The sequence below is a fragment of the Podarcis liolepis genome (genome assembly GCF_965112155.1).
Source record: "Podarcis liolepis genome assembly, chromosome: 18".
NCBI lineage: Eukaryota > Metazoa > Chordata > Lepidosauria > Squamata > Lacertidae > Podarcis > Podarcis liolepis.
In genome coordinates, this window is record NC_139572.1 from 5,313,160 (window position 1) to 5,333,859 (window position 20,700).

The 20,700-nt window shown below is 53.1% G+C and overlaps 4 protein-coding genes across 11 annotated transcripts in view; 2 read left to right on the forward strand and 2 right to left on the reverse strand.

The window, feature by feature from the left end:
* ACER1 (alkaline ceramidase 1) overlaps nucleotides 1-3,888 on the forward strand; it is a 28,206-nt gene extending 24,318 nt beyond the window's left edge. For both annotated transcript variants that reach the window (XM_083484157.1, XM_083484158.1), the window contains 2 exons: nucleotides 1,548-1,685; nucleotides 3,310-3,888. In XM_083484157.1, coding sequence (XP_083340283.1) covers nucleotides 1,548-1,685; nucleotides 3,310-3,478 — 307 coding nt within the window. In that variant the 3' untranslated portion in view covers nucleotides 3,479-3,888. The remainder of the gene's footprint in view (nucleotides 1-1,547; nucleotides 1,686-3,309) is intronic.
* Nucleotides 3,889-5,508: 1,620 nt separating this feature from the next.
* On the forward strand, nucleotides 5,509-11,622 carry PRR22 (proline rich 22). 5 transcript variants are annotated; one of them, XM_083484062.1, is made up of 3 exons: nucleotides 5,509-5,740; nucleotides 7,907-7,969; nucleotides 10,373-11,622. In XM_083484062.1, the coding sequence occupies exons 1-3, from the start codon at nucleotides 5,614-5,616 to the stop codon at nucleotides 11,518-11,520; spliced, it is 1,338 nt and encodes a 445-aa protein (XP_083340188.1). In that variant the 5' UTR covers nucleotides 5,509-5,613; the 3' UTR covers nucleotides 11,521-11,622. The 5 variants fall into 5 exon arrangements, with proteins under 5 accessions (XP_083340188.1, XP_083340184.1, XP_083340186.1 ...); XM_083484058.1 differs by having other exon boundaries at nucleotides 5,572-5,740; nucleotides 7,907-7,983; XM_083484060.1 differs by having other exon boundaries at nucleotides 5,582-5,736; nucleotides 7,907-7,983.
* Nucleotides 11,623-14,959: 3,337 nt separating this feature from the next.
* Nucleotides 14,960-16,592, reverse strand: LOC310697433 (uncharacterized protein). Its single transcript, XM_083484102.1, has 2 exons — nucleotides 15,242-16,592; nucleotides 14,960-15,086 (listed from the first exon to the last, which is right to left on the reverse strand). The coding sequence occupies exon 1, from the start codon at nucleotides 16,427-16,429 to the stop codon at nucleotides 15,419-15,421; it is 1,011 nt and encodes a 336-aa protein (XP_083340228.1). The 5' UTR covers nucleotides 16,430-16,592; the 3' UTR covers nucleotides 14,960-15,086; nucleotides 15,242-15,418.
* Nucleotides 16,593-16,723: 131 nt separating this feature from the next.
* RFX2 (regulatory factor X2) overlaps nucleotides 16,724-20,700 on the reverse strand; it is a 52,568-nt gene continuing 48,591 nt past the window's right edge. For all 3 annotated transcript variants that reach the window (XM_083483781.1, XM_083483780.1, XM_083483782.1), the window contains 4 exons: nucleotides 20,336-20,544; nucleotides 20,052-20,205; nucleotides 18,440-18,482; nucleotides 16,724-17,452 (listed from right to left, as the gene is read on the reverse strand). In XM_083483781.1, coding sequence (XP_083339907.1) covers nucleotides 17,343-17,452; nucleotides 18,440-18,482; nucleotides 20,052-20,205; nucleotides 20,336-20,544 — 516 coding nt within the window. In that variant the 3' untranslated portion in view covers nucleotides 16,724-17,342. The remainder of the gene's footprint in view (nucleotides 17,453-18,439; nucleotides 18,483-20,051; nucleotides 20,206-20,335; nucleotides 20,545-20,700) is intronic.

A 20,700-nucleotide genomic window follows, 5' to 3' on the forward strand; every position in this document is an offset into this window, starting at 1 on the left:
TACTGGCCGAGGGAGCCGGCGTACAGCTTCTGGGTCATGTGGCCAGCAGGACTAAGCCGCTTTTGGAGAACCAGAGCAGCGTACGAAAACGCCATTTACCTTCCCGCCGGAGTGGTACCTATTGATCTACTTGCACTTTGACGTGCTTTCGAACTGCTAGGTTGGCAGGAGCAGGGACCAAGCAGTGGGAGCTCACCCCGTCATTGTGGGGATTCGAACCGCCAGCCTTCTGATCGGCAAGTTCTAGGCTTGGCAAGGCCAAAGCTCTGTGGTTTAACCCACAGCGCCACCTGTAGCACCTTAGAGACCAACTAAGTTTGTTCTTGGTATGAGCTTTCGTGTGCATGCACACTTTTTCAGATACACTGAAACAGAAGTTGCCAGACCCTTCTATATAGTGGGAGGGTGGGGTGGGGTATTTCTCAGGAGGGTAGTGGGAGATGGGTGATTGACTCAATGGGTATTGTAAACCTGTTGATGACTGTTAATGAGTGGAAGTTTACCATACCCATTGAGTCAATGCAGTCATTAACCGTAGTCAACAGGTTTTTATTCTTATCCTTAATTGCTGCATTGTACTTGACGCGGGTGGCGCTGTGGGTTAAACCACAGAGCCTAGGACTTGCCAATCAGAAGGTTGGCGGTTCGAATCCCTGTGATGGGGTGAGCTCCCGTTGCTCAGTCCCTGCTCCTGCCAACCTAGCAGTTCGAAAGCACGTCAAAGTGCAAGTAGATAAATAGGTACCGCTCCGGCGGGAAGGTAAACAGCTTTTCCATGCGCTGCTCTGGTTCGCCAGAAGCGGCTTAGTCATGCTGGTCGCCTAACCCGGAAGCTGTACGCCGGCTCCCTCGGCCAATAAAGTGAGATGAGCGCCGCAACCCCAGAGTCGGTCACGACTGGACCTAATGGTCAGGAGTAACTTTACCTTTACTTGATGCTAAAAATCCAGCTCCATTTTATTCCCCCCAGGCCTTTGGTTGATCTTATTGAAATTCGACACCCTTTTAGAATGTGGCTTTTTTGGGGGGGGTGTATTGAGTTACTGCTTTCGGTTTGATTTTATATGTTGTGGTCTTCTTGTGAACTGCCCCAAGACCTCCCGGTCTAGGGCGGTGTATAAGTTAAAATAATAATAATAATAATAATAGGTAAAAGGTAAAGGTAAAGGACCCCAGACGGTTAAGTCCAGTCAAAGGCGACTGTGGGGTTGCAGCGCTCATCTCGCTTTCAGGCTGAGGGAGCCGGCGTTTGTCCACAGACAGCTTTCCGGGTCATGTGGCCAGCAGGACTAAACCACTTCTGGCACAATGGGGCATCGTGACGGAAACCAGAGCGCACGGAAGTGCCGTTTACCTTCCCGCCACAGTGGTACCTATTTATCTACCTGCACCGGTGTGCTTTCGAACTGTTAGGTTGGCAGGGGCAGGGACCGAGCAACAGGAGCTCACCCCGTTGTGATCATAGTTATAATGCTCATTTTGTCAATGTAAGCCCTCCAGCCTCAGGCGAGTGCGCCAACTATTCCTGATTGCAACCTTTTCCGCAGGTGCAACAACGTCCGCGTTCACCGTCTCATCAGGACCATGGTTGTGTGGTGGTGTATCGCAATCACCTGTTGGCTGACGGATAAGTTTTTGTGTGGCATCTGTGAGAGGGCCAATTTCGCCTACCTTCACAGCATCTGGTAAGAAGGACCTGCTCTTGGCTGCCCTGAAGGGCTAGACGAAATGGAACGGTCTTCATTTATTGGGTAGTGGTGTCAGAAGCCAGCTGAACGTTGGCAAAAGCTTTGGGGTGGTAAGCACCGCTGGTACAAGGGAGCCCATAACCTAGCCATCTCGGTCATCTCTTGATGAAGCAGTTGCCTGAGGGCAGCAAATGAAGAAGAATCTTTATTTGCTTTGCCCACTAGACATAAAAAGGTAAAGGGTAAAGGGACCCCTGACCATTAGGTCCAGTCGTGGCCGACTCTGGGGTTGCGGCACTCATCTCGCTTTACTGGCCGAGGGAGCCGGCGTACAGCTTCCGGGTCATGTGGCCAGCATGACTAAGCCGCTTCTGGCGAACCAGAGCAGCGCACGGAAACGCCGTTTACCTTCCCGCTGGAGTGGTACCTATTTATCTACTTGCACTTTGATGTGCTTTCGAACTGCTAGGTTCACAGGAGCAGGGGCCGAGCAACGGGAGCTCACCCCGTTGCGGGGATTCGAACTACCAACCTTCCGATCAGCAAGCCCTAGGCTCTGTGGTTTACATAGCAATAAAATAAAATAAAATGTACTGAAGATTCAGTGGTACCTCTGCATACGCACACCTCTAGTTGCGTATCCTTTGGGAACTCTCTCCCTGGAGAAGCCAGACAGGCTCCTTCCTTGATGTCCTTCTGCCAGGGCCTTCTCGGTGGTGGCGCCCGCCCCGTGGAACGCCCTGCCATCAGATGTCAAGGAAATAAAGAACTATCTGACTTTCAGAAGACATCTGAAGGCAGTCTAGTTTAGTGAAGTTTTTAGTGTTTGATGTTTTATCGCTTTATTATTATAGTCGTACCTTGGTTTCGAACCCCTTGGGACTCGTACGTTTTGGCTCCTGAACGCCGGAAACCTGGAAGTGTTCCGGTTTTCGAACGTTCTTACTTTAGAGAACCCAGGTACAACTGTATTCATATTCTGCTGGGAGCCACCCAGAGTGGCTGGGGAAGCCCAGCCAGATGGGCGGGGTATAAATTATAAATGATGATGATGATGATGATTATAGTGTTACCTCAGGTTACATACGCTTCAGGTTACAGACTCCGCTAACCCAGAAATAGTGCTTCAGGTTAAGAACTTTGCTTCAGGATGTGAACAGAAAACGTGCTCCAGCAGCATGGCGGCAGCGGGAGGCCCCATTAGCTAAAGTGGTGCTTCAGGTTAAGAACAGTTTCAGGTTAAGAATGGACCTCCGGAACGAATTAAGTACTTAACCCAAGGTACCACTGTATTATACAGTCATACCTCGGGTTAAAGTTGCTTCAGGTTGAGCCTTTTCGGGTTGCGCTCCATGGCGACCCAGAAGTAACGGAACGTGTTACTTCCGGGTTTCGCTGTTTGCGCATGTGCATTTGCTCAAAATGACGCCATGCGCATGCGCAGAGAATCGCAACCCGTGCAGACGCACAGACGCATTTTGTGTTCGCTTCAGGATGCAAACGGGGTTCCGGAGCAGATCCCGTCTGCATCCAGAGGTACCACTGTATTTCAAAAAGTAAAAAAACAAGACACCCCTGGCAGCCCTAGACAACATTCTTTCCTTTTTCAAAAAACTCACAGGCATCTTTCTATCGTCGTTACCATTTTCTACTGCGCCACCACGGTCGTCTATTTCGATGTCTTCTACGAACTCCCTAGCTCCGAGCCCGACGTGGTTTACTGGCCCAGCGAGGATAGCTTCTTTTCGCTGCCGTACATCAACCTCCCAAAATTCAAGAAGCAGTGCTAGGGGGACTGCGAGACTGCTGAGGATAACAGGAGCCCGGCACGGATCCTACGGGTTCGACCCATTACGACGACTGAGCCCTATGCTAGTTTGGCCGGCGAAAGGCTTCGCGCCGCCAAACCCTTGTTACCTGGGAGACCGCGCATGCAAATAGCTTTGTCGCATGCCTTGTCGCCCAACCATGTTGTGCAGCGAGTTTTCCCGCCAGCCCGGCCATACTGAACGGGATGCCTCCGTTATGCGACACTGAAACTTGCCCGTTCCCCAGAGAATGGCGGACACCGTATTTAAGCTATTTATAGAGGACGTGTGGAGGGAATGAGAGAACGGACCTCTCGCTTTATGGACGTTCTGCGCATGTTCACCACTGCCTTGCTCCAACCTGTATTAAACTGCACTTTGAAAGAAAGAAATTGGCGTGTTCGTTTGTACCGAAATGTTGTTTGCTCTCAAAACGATGTGTTTTAAAACACAACATAGTCTCCAAAAAAAGAGAGAGGGCATTTTGACACTTTTTCATTTTTTCAGCACCACAGATGTACAAAATCTGATGTATAGTTCTGGTTCGGTCTGGACATTAATCTGAGAGATGTAGATCATTCCTGCTGCAGGGCTGGTGTTCCACAAGCTGGTGTTTTGACACAATAATTGCACGGAATAAATCCATGGTGGGTTTGTTCTGATTTGTTCATTGCTATAACAACAACAACAATTTATTACCGTATTTTTCGCCCTATAGGACGCACTTTTCCCCCTCCAAAAATGAAGGGGAAATGTGTGTGCGCCCTATGGGGCGAATGCAGGCTTTCGCTGAAGCCTGAAGAGCGAGAGGGGTCGGTGCGCACCGACCCCTCTCGCTCTCCAGGCTTCAGGAAGCTATCCGCAAGCCTTGCAAGCCCGGGGGGAGTTCCCGCGGGCTCGCAAGGCTTGCGGGCAGCAGCCTGCAGCCCGGAGCACGGGGCGCCCTCCGGAGAATGCCCCGTGCTTCGGGAAGGTGTTCACAAGCCTTCCGCGCCTGGCGGAAGGTCCTGCCGGGCGCACGAGGCTTGCAGGCAGCAGCCTGTTCTGGGGCTGGGGGAAGCTCGGGCTTCCCCCGCGCCAGCCCCACACCTGGGGGGGGGAAATAATTTTTTTTCTTTATTCCCCCCCCAAAAAAACCAGGTGCGTCTTATGGGGCGGTGCGTCCTATGGGGCGAAAAATACGGTATTTATACCCCACCTGTCTGATTGGGCCTCCCCAGTCACTCTGTTGGCGGCTCCCAATAGAATATTAAAAACACAACAACACATCATACACTAAAAACTTCCCTAAATTTTCCCCATCACTCCTACCTTACTTTACCTTTACAGACAATATCATCCCAGGGTGAAACAATGACCAGGTGGTTTCCTGTACAACTTAAGAAAAGAAGACTTCACATGCTCAGGGGCACTTTGCCCGAAGTTGTTGTTGTTGTTTTAAATAAAATATAATGACTTCTTCCTACTCAAGAAAGAAAAAACACAAATTCTGACTTAGGTACAGTGGTACCTCAGGTTACATACGCTTCAGGTTACAGACTCCGCTAACCCAGAAATAGTACCTCGGGTTAAGAACTTTGCTTCAGGATGAGAACAGAAATCGTGGTCCGGCGTAGCAGCGGCAGCAGGAAGCCCCATCAGCTAAAGTTAAGAACAGTTTCAGGTTAAGAACGGACCTCCGGAACGAATTAAGTACTTAACCCGAGGTACCACTGTATCAGAATTTTGCAAAGGTAAAGGGAACAAGCTCACGCTCATTTTTATTTCCGTCCCCCACCACCATACTCATTCCCAACTCTCCCTCTCGCATCTCTGAAGGATAGCTCAGTTGGCAAAAGCACGAGACTCTTCATCTCGGCGAGGTTGCGGGTTCGATTCCTGCACCGCAGGGGGGTGGGTTTAGATGACCGCGGGGGTCCCCCTCCAACTCTACAATTCCAATGCCCCATCTCTGCCTCAGAACTTGAGTGGGCCAACCTGGAACGCTTTCCCGAGTAACCATCCAAACAGAACTTTTTCTCCGTGGCGACGGCTCCAGGAAGTCAGTCCTCGGGCAAGCGCCCCTAGGCAAAAGGGGTCCAGATGGGCAGACTGCCCTTCGGCTCAACGGAGGGATTATGCAGCAACCGAAACTGTTTTACCCCCAACATGAGACGTACACCCCTCGGCCTTTAGAGAGACCCGACGGACAGTCAAACCGGCCCTTCCCGGCTTTTGTTCTCCCTGAAAACCTTGCCTCCGTAGGTAGGATCGGTTTACGCCAGCGGGGTTTTCTTACCTTGTTTTTTTCTGGGATGAGGCCAACCCGACATCTAAGGATGACAGCCCGTATGGCAAGTCCCCCATGGGGGTGCTTGGCTTGTTGGCTCAACAGCGTATTATGGGAAGACAGGTTTCCCCCTTCCAACTTCCTGTAATACTAATTTTACACCCCATATTATTGCAAGGGCAGGGACATGGGTGGTGCTGTGGGTTAAACCACAGAGCCTAGGACTTGCCGATCAGAAGGTCAGCGGTTCGAATCCCCGCAATGACGGGGTGAGCTCCCGTTGCTCGGTCCCTGCTCCTGCCAACCTAGAAGTTCGAAAGCACGTCAAAGTGCAAGCAGATAAATAGGTACCACTCCGGTGGGAAGGTAAACGGCATTTCCGTGCGCTGCTCTGGTTCGCCAGAAGTGGCTTAGTCATGCTGGCCACATGACCCGGAAGCTGTACGCCGGCTCCCTCGGCCAATAAAGCAACCCCAGAGTCGGTCACGACTGGACCTAACGGTCAGGGGGTCCCTTTACCTTTATTATTGCGAGGAGGTAACCTGTCCTTTGGTCGCGGCCTCCCCATCCCAAGCCAACCTCAGTCCCTATTTTCCTTTCCCTTCTCTCACATCGCTAGCAATGGCTCCTGTCCCCTCGCAGGCCTCTTTTCCCCCTTGGTGTTCATATTTTGAGGATAAGTGTTCTCGCACATGGCTGGAGCAACATTGCTGAAACATGCGCCATCTTGGTGCGGGAGGAAGTGTGCTGCCGCCACCGCAGCACAGCACATTCCTTCAGACCCATGGCTTTTTGAATTATATTCCGATTATTGGGGTGGGGAATCAGGATTGGGTCTTTGTGCGTGTGCGAATTCCACGTGGAATAGTGCCCCGATATCTAGCCGTTGCCGAAATTCGGTCAAGCAGCACAGCTACTACGAAGCGCGCCACAAAATTGTGCACAGATGCTCGGCAGCTTTCGGGTGCACAGAGCATCCGAGAGCAAAGGGCTGTGGACTTGCTTCCGAGCTGTTGCAAAACTCATGGAAGGAAAAAGAAGGAACCCTCAATGCAAAACACACACACACACACACACACACACAGAGAGAGAGAGAGAGAGAGAGAGAGAGAGAGAGAGAGAGAGAGAAGGGCTCACCGAAAAGGCACAATAGATTTGAGTTTCAGGAAGGCAGACTACAAAAGGTACAGTCAAACCTCGGTTGTCAAACGGAATCCATTCCAGAAGACTGTTTGCCTTCCGAAATGTTCGACAACTGAGGTGCGGCTTCCGATTGGTTGCAAGAGCTCCTTGTACTCCAGCGGAAGCCGCACCGGACGCTCGGCTTCCGGAAAACGTCTGAAAACCGGAACCGGAACATTCTAAAACGGAGCCATTCGAGAATTGAGGTTTTGACTGTATAGTATAGCAAACTGACACGGGTGGCGCTGTGAGTTAAACCACAGAGCCTAGGGCTTGCCGATCAGAATCGGAAGCCACGATTTGGTTTCCGAACGTTCAACCTCCGAGGTACGGCTGTATTTTCACCCGAGGAATGTTGGAGGGCATGGCATTGTTGCTAAGGGGTGAAACCCAAAGTGGTTGCTCAGCCCTTTGGAGCCCAACCGGAAGTAGAGGCAGCGGCGTAGCGTGGGTTGTCAGCACCCGGGGCAAGGCAAATAATTTGCGCCCCCTAACCCGGGGCAAGGCAAGTAATTTGCGCCCCCTAACCCCTAACCTGCCACCGCTGCCAGCTTCTTCTTGCTGCTGCCTGGTCTGGTCTGGTGTGGTTCTCTCCCGCGCTCAGCGCTGCGCTGGGCGGCCGCTGCACTGTCCCTCCCCCAGATAGTCCCTCGCTCTCTCTCCGCACCGCACGCCTGGCACCCACCCCCTCCACAGTGGGCGGTGACCCGGCGGCTCGGATCGGATTTGCACAGCCAGCACTGCAGTGAGAGAGAGTGAATGAGCCAGGTAGGGGCAGAGAGCTGCGAGTGCGAGCGCCCCCCCAGATGTTGCGCCCGGTGCGACTGGCCCCCCCCTGCACCCCCCACGCTACGCCACTGAGTAGAGGAGGAGATTTCCGGGAGACAGAGCGGGAGAAGCGACGCAGCCAGCAAAAGCAGAGGGTTGAGCATGAATTTTTCTGTGTGTTGACGTTACAGGGACACCCAGTTTGTACCACCCCCCCAGCCAAGAGAAAGAGCTATTTGCAACACCCCCGGCAGGTAACGCTTACGTGGTGCGTAGAAAGAAGCAACTCTCGCGGGCACGTGGGTGGGCCTTTGCAGATTGTGGCCTGTAAATCTCGACTCGGGACAGGGCGGGACGATGCCTGGCTAGGTTTCCGACGGACTAAAGCTGAGATTTGGTCGGCAGGTGATGCTATAAGAAAACCGAGCTGATTGCCGTTCCGCCACCTGCTGCCAAGTAATGGAATTCATCACTTCAAAGTACACAAGCATGATTAGTTTTGATTTTGCTTGCCGTTGGGATGGGACACAGAAGCCCATCTGCTGCACACACAGGAATAATAATAATAATAATAATAATAATAATAATAATAATAATAATAATTTATTTATATCCCGCACTCCCCAGCCGAAGCCGGGCTCAGAGCGGCTAACAACAGTAAAATGATACAACATTCTAAAATCATTTCATTACAAAATCAGTTCAAATCAGATTAATGGCAACCATTGGGCTAGAGTTCTGTGGGGATTGCTAAAGGAGGGGGTCAGGCTGTGTCAAAGGCCTGGCGGAACAGCTCTGTCTTGCAGGCCCTGCGGAAAGACGTCAAGTCCCGCAGGGCCCTAGTCTCTTGTGACAGAGTGTTCCACCAGATTGGGGCCACAGCCGAAAAGGCCCTGGCTCTGGTTGAAGCCAGCCTAACCTCTCTGTGGCCCGGGACCTCCAAGATGTTTTTGTTTGAAGACCGTAAGGTTCTCCTTGGGACATACCAGGAGAGGCGGTCCCGTAGGTACGAGGGTCCTAGGCAGTATAGGGCTTTAAAGGAAGCCCCGGGTTCGAATCTCTCGAGGTAGGGAACACACTCCTTCCTTGAAACCCTGCAAAGTTGTTACCAGTCAGTGAAGACAAACACTAAGCTAGCTGGACTTAAGGCCTGGCTCAGAATAAGGCTGTTTCCCAGTGTTAGAAACTCAGATATATAAGCTATGCGCCAAATGGCTCCTTAAACCAAGGTTGCAGTCACCATGATGGAACGCCCAGAGTTGCCATTTTGGGGCAAGATGGCTCAAAAGCAGCGGTTCTCAACCTGTGGGTCCCCAGATGTTGTTGGACTACAACTCCCATCATCCCTGAGCTCTGGCCTTGCTAGCTAGGGGGGATGGGAGTTGTAGTCCAACAACATTCTCCTCCTATGATGAGGCTGCATTTTAATATTTTAATGTTGTATATTAATCTTGTTTTTTAAGTTGTATTTCAATCAACTTGTTTTTATTATTGCTTGTTAGCCGCCCTGAGCTCAGCCTTGGCTGGGGAGGGCAGGGTATAAATAAAAATTATTATTATTATTATTATTTGAAGTGGGATGATGGGATGACGGAGTGCAAGATGGAGCCAGGTACTGCTCTCCATTCTCCATCCAGACAAGCAGGAGGCATCACCAGAGCTGAAAGACAGCTTCTAGTGGTGGAGCCCTGGACAGAACCCCTAGGACCATAGAGAGAGGGCTTGGGGGGCTGCGCCAAGGTTCTGCCCCTCAACTAATTAGTAATAATATTAATAATTTATTATTTATACCCCACCCATCTAGGTTGGGTTTCCCCAGCCACTCTGGGCGGCTCCCAACAGGTTATTGAAAACACATTAAAACCTCAAACTTAAAAAAACTTCCCTGAACAGGGCTGCCTTCAGATGCCTTCTAAAAGTCAGGTAGTTGTTTATTTCCCTAACATCTGATGGGAGGGCGTTCCACAGGGCAGGCGCCACCACTGAGAAGGCCTGGTTCCCTGTAACTTCAATTCTCGCAGGGAGGGAACCGCCAGAAGGCCCTCAGAGCTGGACCTCAGTGGATGATGGACGATGGGGGTGGAGACGCTCCTTCAGGTATACTGGGCCGAGGCCGTTTAGGGCTTTAAAGGTCAGCACCAATATTTGGAATTGTGCTCGGAAAGGTACTGGGAGCTAATGTAGGCTTTTCTGGATGGGTGTTAAATGGTCCCAGCAGCCACTCCCAGTCGCCAGTCTAGCTGCCGCATTCTGGATTAGTTGCAGTTTCTGGGTCACCTTCAAAGGTAGCCCCACATAGAGCGCATGGCAGTAGTCCAAGCGGGAGATAACCAGAGCATGCACCACTCTGGCAAGACAGTCTGCGGGCAGGGAGGGTCTCATCCTGCGTACCAGATGAAGCTGGGAGACAGCTGCCCTGGACACAGAATTGACCTGTGCCTCCATGGACAGCAGTGAGTCCAAAATGACTCCCAGGCTGCGCACCTGGTCTTACAGGGGCACAGTGACCCCATTCAGGACCAGGGATTCCCCCACACCTGCCGGCTGAAGTCAAAGGAAGTGGCAGCCAGCCTTGCCTTGGTAGATTTGAGAAGGACACATGTTAGACGGTGCTCCTTGTCCGCCCCTCATTTTCCTCTCTCCTCGCCCCCTGCCAGGCTTCCACATGGCTCCGTGCGGTTGCTTCTTCGACCCCCGGATCTACCGCATTGAGTGGGCTACGGCCAACTTCGTCCAGCCCTCCGTGTACAAACTCTCTGGCGCGCCGGGCCCGCAAAACACCTACCTGCTGGACGGCCAGAAATACCTCAAGAGCCCTGTCCAGCCGGTCCCATACCAGCCCTACCAGCCGGTCGCCAGCAACCCCCCGTTTGTCTTGCCCTTCTTCAAGCCCGAGGGGCCCTCGACCCACTTGGCGGACCACATGGGCTTCATGGGGAGCCCTGCCCACGGCTCCCCCTTTGCAGAGGTGGTCTCTCTCCACAGCGAGGGCCCGGGGCAGAGCAAGGAGCGCAAGCTTCTCTCCACGCTCCCTGGGTTGAACCCGAGCGAGCGGCCAGCCCTGGCAGCGGCCTATGAACCCCTGAAAGACTGCCACAACTTGGCCTTCCAAGCTTTCAAGGACTTCCAAGCGGACGAGGCAGACGACGTCCGGAACCCAGATTTCGCAGAGGAGCCCCCAGCCCCGCCGAACGTCTCTCCTGAAGACCACCAGGCCGTCCTCAGTGCACCGACTGCAGACATCATGCCCGAAGCGGAGTCTTGCATGGACCTGGAGAGCATAATCGCGGCTGGGAACGCATTGATAGAGGAGGAGGAGGCGTCCTTCAACCTTCCGGAAAAGGTCCTCTTAGAAGATGCCATGAAGTTGTTTGACTGCTCCCCGGTGAACTCAGACACCGAGGCCTCGTTGGACGGCTTGGGCAACGGACGCCACAGCCGGCACTGGGGAGACAGCCAGAGGGACAGTTGCTTCTCTGGGGAGGATTCCACCAGTGACATCCGGTCCCTCAACTTGCCCGACGAGCTGTTATCTTTCGATTACAGCGTGCCGGAAATCCTCAGTGCAGTGACGAGCCTGGACTACCTCTACGACGTGAACGCTTTTGGGGAGGAGTCACAGTGGGAGGCCCGGCCGCCTTCGCAGCCCCCCCTCCAGCACGAGTCCCACATGGGCCTCGAAGAGAAAGCGAAGAGCGGTGTTGCCAAGAAAAACAAGCCTGCGGCCGGCCAGTCCAAGGCGGCGTCCGTGCAGGGAGGCGACGGTGAACCCCAGGGACAGGATTCCACCTCACTGGGAATCTGACCAGTGCATCTAACTGAACAGGGGGTTGTGCCACTAGATCAAGGATGGGGACAGAGTTCCTGCCATTTTGTCTATTAAAGAGAGAGAGAGAGCTTTTTAGAACTCGAACTGTGTGCCTGTCTCTCCAGGAGGACTCGCTATGTATCTTTGCAAAGTTAAAACTGCATGGAAACCTGGTTTTAGGTCACGGAGGTAGAACTGTAGTCGGTGGGGGGAGTCAAGGTCTTCGTCGTGTTCGGACTACAGTGGTACCTTGGTTGTCAAGCGGTTTGGTTCCCAAACAAATCGGCTCCCGGACGCCGCAAACCTCACTGGGTGTTCCAGTTTGCAAACATTTTTTGGAAGCCAAACGTCTGATGTGACTTCCGATTGAGTACCGGAAGCTCCTGCAGCCAATTGGAAGCCGTGCCTTGGTTTTTGAACGGTTTTGGGAGTCGAACGGACTCCTGGAACGGATTAAGTTTGACAACCAAGGTACCACTGTATGTGTGAAGTTGGGACTTGGGAATAACTCACAAGGTGCCAAGAGAAGTTAACTCTTTATTCAAAGAATCCAAAACAGTGCAGGCCTAGTGGTCCCAGCAACACTTCCCAGTCGATCTTTACCCAATGAGGCAGTTGCGAGGACTGCCGTTCTCTAAGGCTCCTCCTCATCCAATTCCTTCCCAAGCAATCTGAGACGTCTCCATCTTGCCTGCCTCTGCTCTGCGCTTTTCATACCTCTTCTGGTTTTGGGAGACCACAAGGAGGGGAGCTGGTCGCAGCAGGAGAGGGAGACCCCCTGGCTTCTTCAGCAACCTGCCTCATCTCTGCCTCTGTGCCTCCCTCCTGTTTCAGCTTCTGCCACCGAGTCTGTACTTCTGTCTGCCACAGACTCTCCCTGCTCCTTAAAACCTGTTGCCCTGTCAGATTCTGACACCACCTCCTCCTTCCTTGGAATGTCAAAAGCTGTTTCGTTCCCCTCCACCCTTGCTCTCCTTCTACGCCCCCACCCACCCAAACGCACATCCATTCGTCATTTTGTCTGTCTCACCTCTGTTTGTTGTGGTACCCCGAGCAAGAGTTCGCTTTTTATTAGCACCAGCAGCCTCTGCACAGGGGTGTCAGGCCTATTTAATCTCCAGCAGATCTTGCCCCCATGAAGCAGTTGCTGAAACCTTCCAACACTCATCTAAGTCTCCTCCTCTCCAGAGTTTCCCCCAAGCAATCTAAGACAGTGCCCACATGAAGCTAACCTTTCCTCTGCCCTTTTCATCCCTCTCCTGGAAGGGGAGCTTGTTGCAGCAGGACGGGGAGACGCCCAAGATTCTTCACCAGCCCGTTTCTCAGCCTCCTTCCTCTCCAGCCTCTGCTTGCACCTCTGATTCTGCACTGCTCTCTGCCACAGACTCTTCCCGCTCACTAAATCCTGTCAACTCTCCTGCTTCTGCTCCCTCTGACCACTCACCAATCCCCGGGCTCTGAGTCTTCTTCCCTCGGACGTTCCCCAGCTGGTTCCTAACGCCACTTCTCTGTACCCAGCCAGTTTGTGACGCTACAGCTCCCTGTATAATAGGCCAAGGGTTGTGTGTTCCAAACGCACACTTGGTGTGCCGGTCCCGTGAGTTACCCAAGAGACGAGGTCCAAGTCTGCTTCCCCCCTACCCGGCTGAATACAAGGACTAGGAAAGGATGTTGGTATCAGGGAACTGCCATCGGAGCTGGAAGCGGAGGGAAGGCTCCAAAGGGATGGCGGAGAGGGTCCCAGTAGGGAGAGAGGGAGCCCGTCTGCTGGGGAAGGAAATCAGCGTAACACCAGTAGAGAAGGGGGGCAGATGGGGGAATCGGGGAGGAGGCTCCAGGACTCCTCGCCGGAGACCAGAGGAGAGAGTACGGGTACTCCACTGCCCACACCTTCCCTGCGCAGAAGACGTCCGCGCAGGGAGAGTAGGAGGAGACTTGGCGTCAAGGAACTTTTGTGCTGGAAGAAGTTTAAGAAACGCCCACTGACGGATTCTGCCAGCGACTGAGACAGTCACAATGCTGGAGGCTGTTCAGTCAGAAAGGGTTAACCAGGTAACCTAGCCAGGAGTGGCGGCCACTTACGCACGAGCAACCCCTAAACCCATGACAGTTGGTTTGCTAGTCAAATGCCTCTTGGCACAACAGGGAAGGTAACATTCTATAAAATTGTAAGCAGTAAGAGGAAGGGAATGAGAATAGGTGGGGGTTACAGAGCGGGGGCACAATAGTTCACCTTACACAATTTTAAGCTTAAGTTACAGCAGGAGAAGGCTGGAGCACCTCCTACCACGGGGAATAGGGCAGCATATACTGGTAAACTGAATAATCTCAGTTGTCACAGCTAATGGTTAGGGACGACGGGAGCGGTATTATGACTTCAGGAGGACCACATATGCCCTAGCTTCACACTTTGTTGTTGTCGCTTAGTCCTGTCCAGCTCTTTGTGACCCCCTGGACCAGAGCACGCCAGGCCCTCCTGTCTTCCACTGCCTCCCGCAGTTTGGTCAAACTCATGTTTGTAGCTTCGAGAACACTGTCCAGCCATCTCGTCCTCCGTCGTCCCCTTCTCCTTGTGCCCTCCATCTTTCCCAACACTAGGCATTGGTATTTAGTGCACAGGTCGGTTGTGTATGTAGAAAAGGCTGCCTTTTTATTTCATTCACTTTCTAGTTAACTGTGCAAGTTATGGTTCCTAGCCAAAATGCATGAATTAGGAGGTTATATTGGGACGCGGGTGGCGCTGTGGGTTAAACCACAGACTAGGTCTTGCCAATCAGAAGGTTGGCGGTTCGAATCCCCGTGACGGGGTGAGCTCCCGTTGCTCGGTCCCTGCTCCTGCCAACCTAGCAGTTCAAAAGCATGTCAAAGTGCAAGTAGATAAAATAGGTACCACCCCAGTGGGAAGGTAAATGGCGTTTCTGTGTGCTGCTCTGGTTTGCCAGAAGTCCTGCTGGCCACATGACCTGGAAGCTGTATGCCAGCTCCCTCAGCCAGTAAAGCGAGATGAGCGCAGCAACACCAGAGTCGGCCACGACTGGATCTAATGGTCAGGGGTCCCTTTACCTTTATTGGCATCAAAACTTTCCCCAGAAACTGTCTTTACCCGATGGTGGCCTGCTCCCCAACCCTTCCTGCTCCCTCAGTGAGAAATGTCTCAATGCCTTCGGAAGAAGAAGAAGAGTTTGAATTTGATATCCCGCTTTATCACTACCCTAAGGAGTCTCAAAGCGGCTAACATTCTCCTTTCCCTTCCTCCCCCACAACAAACACTCTGTGAGGTGAGTGGGGCTGAGAGACGTCAGAGAAGGGTGACTGGCCCAAGGTCACCCAGCAGCTGCAGGTGGAGGAGCGGAGACGCGAACCCGGTTCCCCAGATTACGAATCTACCGCTCTTAACCGCTACACCACACTGGCTCTGTTCGGAATTTGGTTTCGGAAGAAGCCCACACTTCAGGTCAGCCAATGGCTCAACAGGGGCCATGAAGGAAAACTGACACTGTGCAAGATCTGTGGGAAACAGAAGAGGCCACAGTTTTTAAGCCCCAGCTTCTCACATGGCCCGCCTGCAGCCAGTGGCGTAGCGTGGGTTGTCAGCACCCGGGGCAAGGCAAGTAATTTGCGCCCCCTAACCCGTGGATTTGCGCCCCCTAACCCTAACCCCCAGATGTTGCGCCCGGTGCGGCCGGCCCCCCCTGCACCCCCCACGCTACGCCACTGCCTGCAGCCAGAAGCAGCTTAGATCCGTGCCCAAAAAAGTGCTTCATGGAAGGGGAAAAGACTTCCCATTAGCCACAGGGGCACGTTTCATTGGGGCAACTTTGTGTGTGAGGGATGGGGTGGGAAGAGGACAAGAGGCAGAAGAAAACTTCTGTAAGTTTTACTTTCTTACGTTGGGTCACACCTGCATCATGCATTTAAAGCACATGGCTTCCCCTACCCCCCCAAAAAAATCCTGGGGACCACAGTTTAAGAGTGCTGGGAATTGTAGCTCTGCAAGGATCCTTTGTGGTTCATAGTGCAGGTGTAATAATAATAATTTATTATTTATACCCCGCCCATCTGGCTGGGTCTCCCCAGCCACTCTGGGTGGCTCCCAACAGAATAAAAAGGCAATAAAACATAAAACTTTAAAAGCTCCCCTAAGCAGGGCTGCCTTCAGATGTCTTCTAAAAGTCAGGTAGTTGTTTATTTCCTTGAAATCTGATGGGAGGGCATTCCACAGGGTGGGCGCCACCACCGAGAAGGCCCTCTGGCTGGTTCTCTGTAACCTCAGTTCTCGCAGGGAGGGAACCGCCAGAAGGCCCTTGGGGCTGGACCTCCGTGTCCGGACTGGACAATGGGGGTGGAGACACTCCTTCAGGTATACTGGGCCATTTAGGGCTTTAAAGGTCAGCACCAACACTTTGAATTGTGCTCGGAAACGTAGTGGGAGCCAATGTAGGTCTTTCAAGACCAGTGTTATATGGTCTCGGCGGCTGCTCCCAGTCACCAGTCTAGCTGCCGCGTTCTGGATTAGTTGTAGTTTCCGGGTCACCTTCAAAGGTAGCCCCACGTAGAGCGCATGGCAGTAGTCCAAGCGGGAGATAACCAGAGCATGCGCCACTCTGGCGAGACAGTCCACAGGCAGGGAGGGTCTCATCCTGCGTACCAGATGGAGCTGGTAGACAGCCACCCTGGACACAGAATTGACCTGCGCCTCCATGGACAGCTGTGAGTCCAGAATGACTCCCAGGCTGCGCACCTGGTCCTTCAGGGGAACAGTTGCCCCATTCAGGATCAGGGAATCCTCCACACCTGCCCACCTCCTGTCCCCCCAAAACAGCACTTCTGTCTTGTCAGGATTCAACCTCAATCTGTTGCCGCCATCCACCTTTCTCTTCAATCTCTCCTCTCTTCTAATGTGCATCTCTCTCCCCCGATACCTCCAGTGGGTATTGCCTTTGCCTTCAAGACAGGACCAGCCGCAACCAAAGAGTGCCCTGCCCTCTGCTCGCCTGCCAAAACCCTCACTTTAAAAACTGCACAATTCCCAGCTTTGATGCGTTCAGCCTGAGCTGGTTGTGGGACCCCCAAGAACGACACCTGTCTCACTTGCAACACCTCGGCGCGCAGAATGGGGGCGCAATGCACATCCGGCCAGCGGGGCGGGCGAAATCCCTTCCACCACAGAGCAATTTAAAAGAAGAACCACAACAAGCTATGTGCCACATTGTAAATTTATTTGGCAAGTAGGGGGAAGCACGGGGGGGGCAGACCAGAGCCCCCCCCCAACTTCTGCCTCCCCACGAGGCGCAGTGGAAAGGAAAGGGGTCTTTCAGGGGGGCAAGCAGAGCTGCATCACAGTGGTAATCTAGGGAACCCGAGAGGAGATGGCTGGGTTTGGGGCTGTCACGGCCAACCAAGCACCCGGTCTCCGCGGGTTCCGCAATCCATTCAAAGAGTCAGTTAAGGCCAAGAGCACGAGGATACGAGGGAGAGGGGAATTGAGAGAGAGACAGACAGACAGACAGACAGACAGACAGAAAGCTCCACGTTCAGGGCAGAAGGGGCCAGGCACCCCCCCCCCCATCGGAAGGGAAAAGCCGGCTGCTGATTCCCTTTGCCGCAACTGGGCCAGCTTCTGCCCGCGCTGCTGACCAGGCAGCCGCCAGGGACCCCGTCTGTGAAGACAAGTAAACGTTAAGAGGAGCTAAGAGGCACTCGGATTGTGGTGGAGGTGGAAACCCAGCCTTTGGGGGTTTCCAGAAAGCTTTGGAAACTTTTGCTTCCGGAGTTGGAACGCGAGGGGAGTCGGGCGTCTCCCGCCATGCCAACTCTTATTAGATATCTTGCAGCGAGGGGCCGGGATCGCTGCGTTCACGCTTCACGAGGGGCTCGCCGGCGCACCGGGAATCCGCCTCCGCCTCGCTGCCCAGGTCGCTGATGTCATCTGCGGGGAGAGAGGAGAGACAGAAGTCACAGGGCTGTGTCCAGCAGGAGTCGCGTCTCGGAGCAGACCCACTGGAAGGACCGGGCACGGCTGACTTCGGTCCACTCATTCTAGCAGGTTCACTCCAAGTTGAGCGTAGCTGAATACAAGCCGCAGGGTCCGGGTTGCAAGACCCTGCAGCTGCCACCACCCCCCCTTTCTCCAATGACCCAATGGCCCCACCCACCCCAAAACGGTTTATCAACGTATTGTTTTCTGCAAGCGCCTATCATTCATGTACTGTGAATTGAGAAGCAACGCATTGGAGAACCAACAGCTAATCCACTTTTTGTTGTGTCCAGGAAGCATCCTGGCAATGGTTACTATGACTTGCATTAATTGCTTTGATGGATTGGTTGTTCGTCCAGCAATCGCTGAGGGTTGAACTCTACAACCCCATGACTCCATATGCTATTGTGTCGGACATTATGGCGGTTGTCCGTCAAGGGCACCGCAGTTCTCGTGAGCTGCTTCGAGCTCAGCCTTTGTTGCTGGAGAAGCGGGATAAAAAGGTAAAGGGACCCCTGCCCATTAGGTCCAGTCGTGGCCCACTCTGGGGTTGCGGCGCTCATCTCGCTTTATTGACCAAGGGAGCCGGCGTACAGCTTCCGGATCCTGTGGCCAGCAGGACTAAGCCGCTTCTGGCGAACCAGAGCAGTGCACGGAAACGCCGTTTACCTTCCCGCCGGAGTGGTACCTATTTATCTACTTGCACTTTGACATGCTTTCGAACTGCTAGGTTGGCAGAAGCAGGGACTGAGCAATGGGAGCTCACCCCGTCATTGCGGGGATTCGAACCGCCGACCTTCTGATCGGCAAGTCCTAGGCACTGTGGTTTAACCCACAGCGCCACCCGCAAATATTTAATCAACTCAGCCCCAACCCCCTCCCTACCTGTCCCATGACCGGAAGGAGCAAAGAGAAAAGGAGATCAGAAGCAAAAAATACCTTTATCGAGCAAGGCTGGAGACATGGAGGCGAGGTCGCTGAACTGCAAGAGAAAATGAGCGGGGGGCATTTGGTTGTGAGCGCATCTGGAGAACGCCCCCCCCCGCTTTGCTCATCAATTCCCCACTGCTCCCTTATTAACCCCCCCCCGAGCTGTGGAGCGTCCAAAGCTGCTCGTGGGTCAAAGCTCTTGTTCTGATGCACAAACGCCCTGAGCGATTCGGGTCCGGCGTACTTTCAGGACTCCCTGAGGCCAAGCAGCCTGATCTCTGAGACCGGTGCCGGATTAAACCCTTTGGCGGTCAAAATCACGGGGGGCTCCCTCGCAAGTTATCTCCCGATTTATTTTTATTTTATTTTACTGACTGACAAGTCTAATAAGCCAATTTTATTACACAAAACGAACAGCACTTATTTTGATCTGTTGTCGGAGTGGAAGGGCCCTAGGTAAAGGTAAAAAAAGGTAAAAGACCCCTGGACGGTTAAGTCCAGTCAGAGGTGACTATGGGGTTGCAGCGCTCATCTTGCTTTCAGGCCGAGGTAGCTGGCGTTTGTCCGCAGACGGCTTTCCAGGTCATGTGGCCAGCAGGACTAAACCGCTTCTGGTGCAGTGGAAACCAGAGTGCACGAAAACACCATTTACCTTCCAACCAGAGTGGTACCTATTTATCTACTTGCACTGGCGTGCTTTTGAATTGCTAGGTTGGAAGGAGCTGGGACAGAGCAAAGGGGATTCAAACCACCGATCAGCAAGCCCAAGAGGCTCGGTGGTTTAGACCACAGCACCACCCGCTCCTAAGCTAAACCCATATAACTCGTAGCAAACTCATTCTTTTCTCAGGCGGTTTAGAAACTTCAGCTGGTGTAGGATTCAGTGGGCAGACTGCTCACCGGGGCAAGGCAGTTCAAGCCTATTGCAACAACCCTCTGGGTTTGTGCAGCCCTGTGGGTGCACCAAGGCAACTTCCTAGTCTTTGTCTCCTCTCGGAGGAGGCTTAGAATCATAGAATCATAGAGTTGGAAGAGACCACAAGGGCCATGGAGTCCAACCCCCTGCCAAGCAGGAAACACCATCAGAGCACTCCTGACATATGGTTGTCAAGCCTCTGCTTAAAAACCTCCAAATTAGGAGACTCCACCACACTCCTTGGCAGCAAATTCCACTGTCAAACAGCTCTTACTGTCAGGAAGTTCTTCCTAATGTTTAGGTGGAATCTTCTTTCTTGTAGTTTGGATCCATTGCTCCGTGTCCGCTTCTCTGGAGCAGCAGAAAACAACCTTTCTCCCTCCTCTAGGTGACATCCTTTTATATATTTCAACATGGCTATCATATCACCCCTTAACCTCCTCTTCTCCAGGCTAAACATGCCCAGCTCCCTTAGCCGTTCCTCATAAGGCATCGTTTCCAGGCCTTTGAGCATTTTGGTTGCCCTCCTCTGGACACGTTCCAGTTTGTCAGTGTCCTTCTTGAACTGTGGTGCCCAGAACTGGACACAGTACTCCAGGTGAGGTCTGACCAGAGCAGAATACAGTGGCACCATTGCTTCCCTTGATCTAGATGCTATACTCCTATTGATGGACACAGTACTCCAGGTACTTAACCCACCCTCACCTCTCCCATCACGGCGATGGGCGTCTCCCCCGTCGCTTGAGCCACGCGATGCTCCACCAGGTAGAACATGTACTCGTCGTACAGCAGGCGGATCAGGTGAAAGGAGCCGAAGCTGGCAGCGCTGCGCAGGGTGAGGTCTCGGATCACCATGGAGCTGTCGAGGGACAACACACACACACACAAAACCCGCTATCAACGCGATGCAGAGTTAACTTGCTGCAGCACGCAGGGGGTCGGAAGGAAAGCAGCCGGGGGTTTAACCCCGGGTGGCAACAGGGCCTGACCTGTAGAAGGACCACTTCAGCAAGAACTGCCGGGCGGCCTTTGGGAAGCCGGCCCCTCCCTCGTGATGCTTCAGGACCTGGGTCACCACGTTGTCCAGCCAGCTGGCCCACTGGTCCAAGGAGCTCTGCTGCTGGAGGGTCAGCTTGAAATCCTGCTCCAGTTTCTGCACCAGGCCCTCCTCGCACTGGCACACCCACGAGGCTTGCTCCTGGACCGGGGAAAGAGAAGGGGAGAGAGAGAGAGAGAGAGAGAGAGAGAGAAAGAAAGAAAGAAAGAAAGAGAGGTGTACATATACAGTGGTGCCCCGCAAGACGAATGCCTCGCAAGACGGAAAACTCGCTAGACGAAAGAGTTTTCCATTTTG

Excerpts from the sequence above, each read along its gene's own strand:
- PRR22 (XM_083484062.1), top strand. The coding sequence starts at position 5,614 with ATGCAGCAACCGAAACTGTTTTACCCCCAACATGAGACGTACACCCCT. Across the intron at positions 5,741-7,906 it reads TGAAAACCTTGCCTCCGTAG|GGACACCCAGTTTGTACCAC; the intron begins GTAGGATCGGTT and ends TTGACGTTACAG. Across the intron at positions 7,970-10,372 it reads ATTTGCAACACCCCCGGCAG|GCTTCCACATGGCTCCGTGC; the intron begins GTAACGCTTACG and ends GCCCCCTGCCAG.
- LOC310697433 (XM_083484102.1), bottom strand. The coding sequence starts at position 16,429 with ATGCACATTAGAAGAGAGGAGAGATTGAAGAGAAAGGTGGATGGCGGC.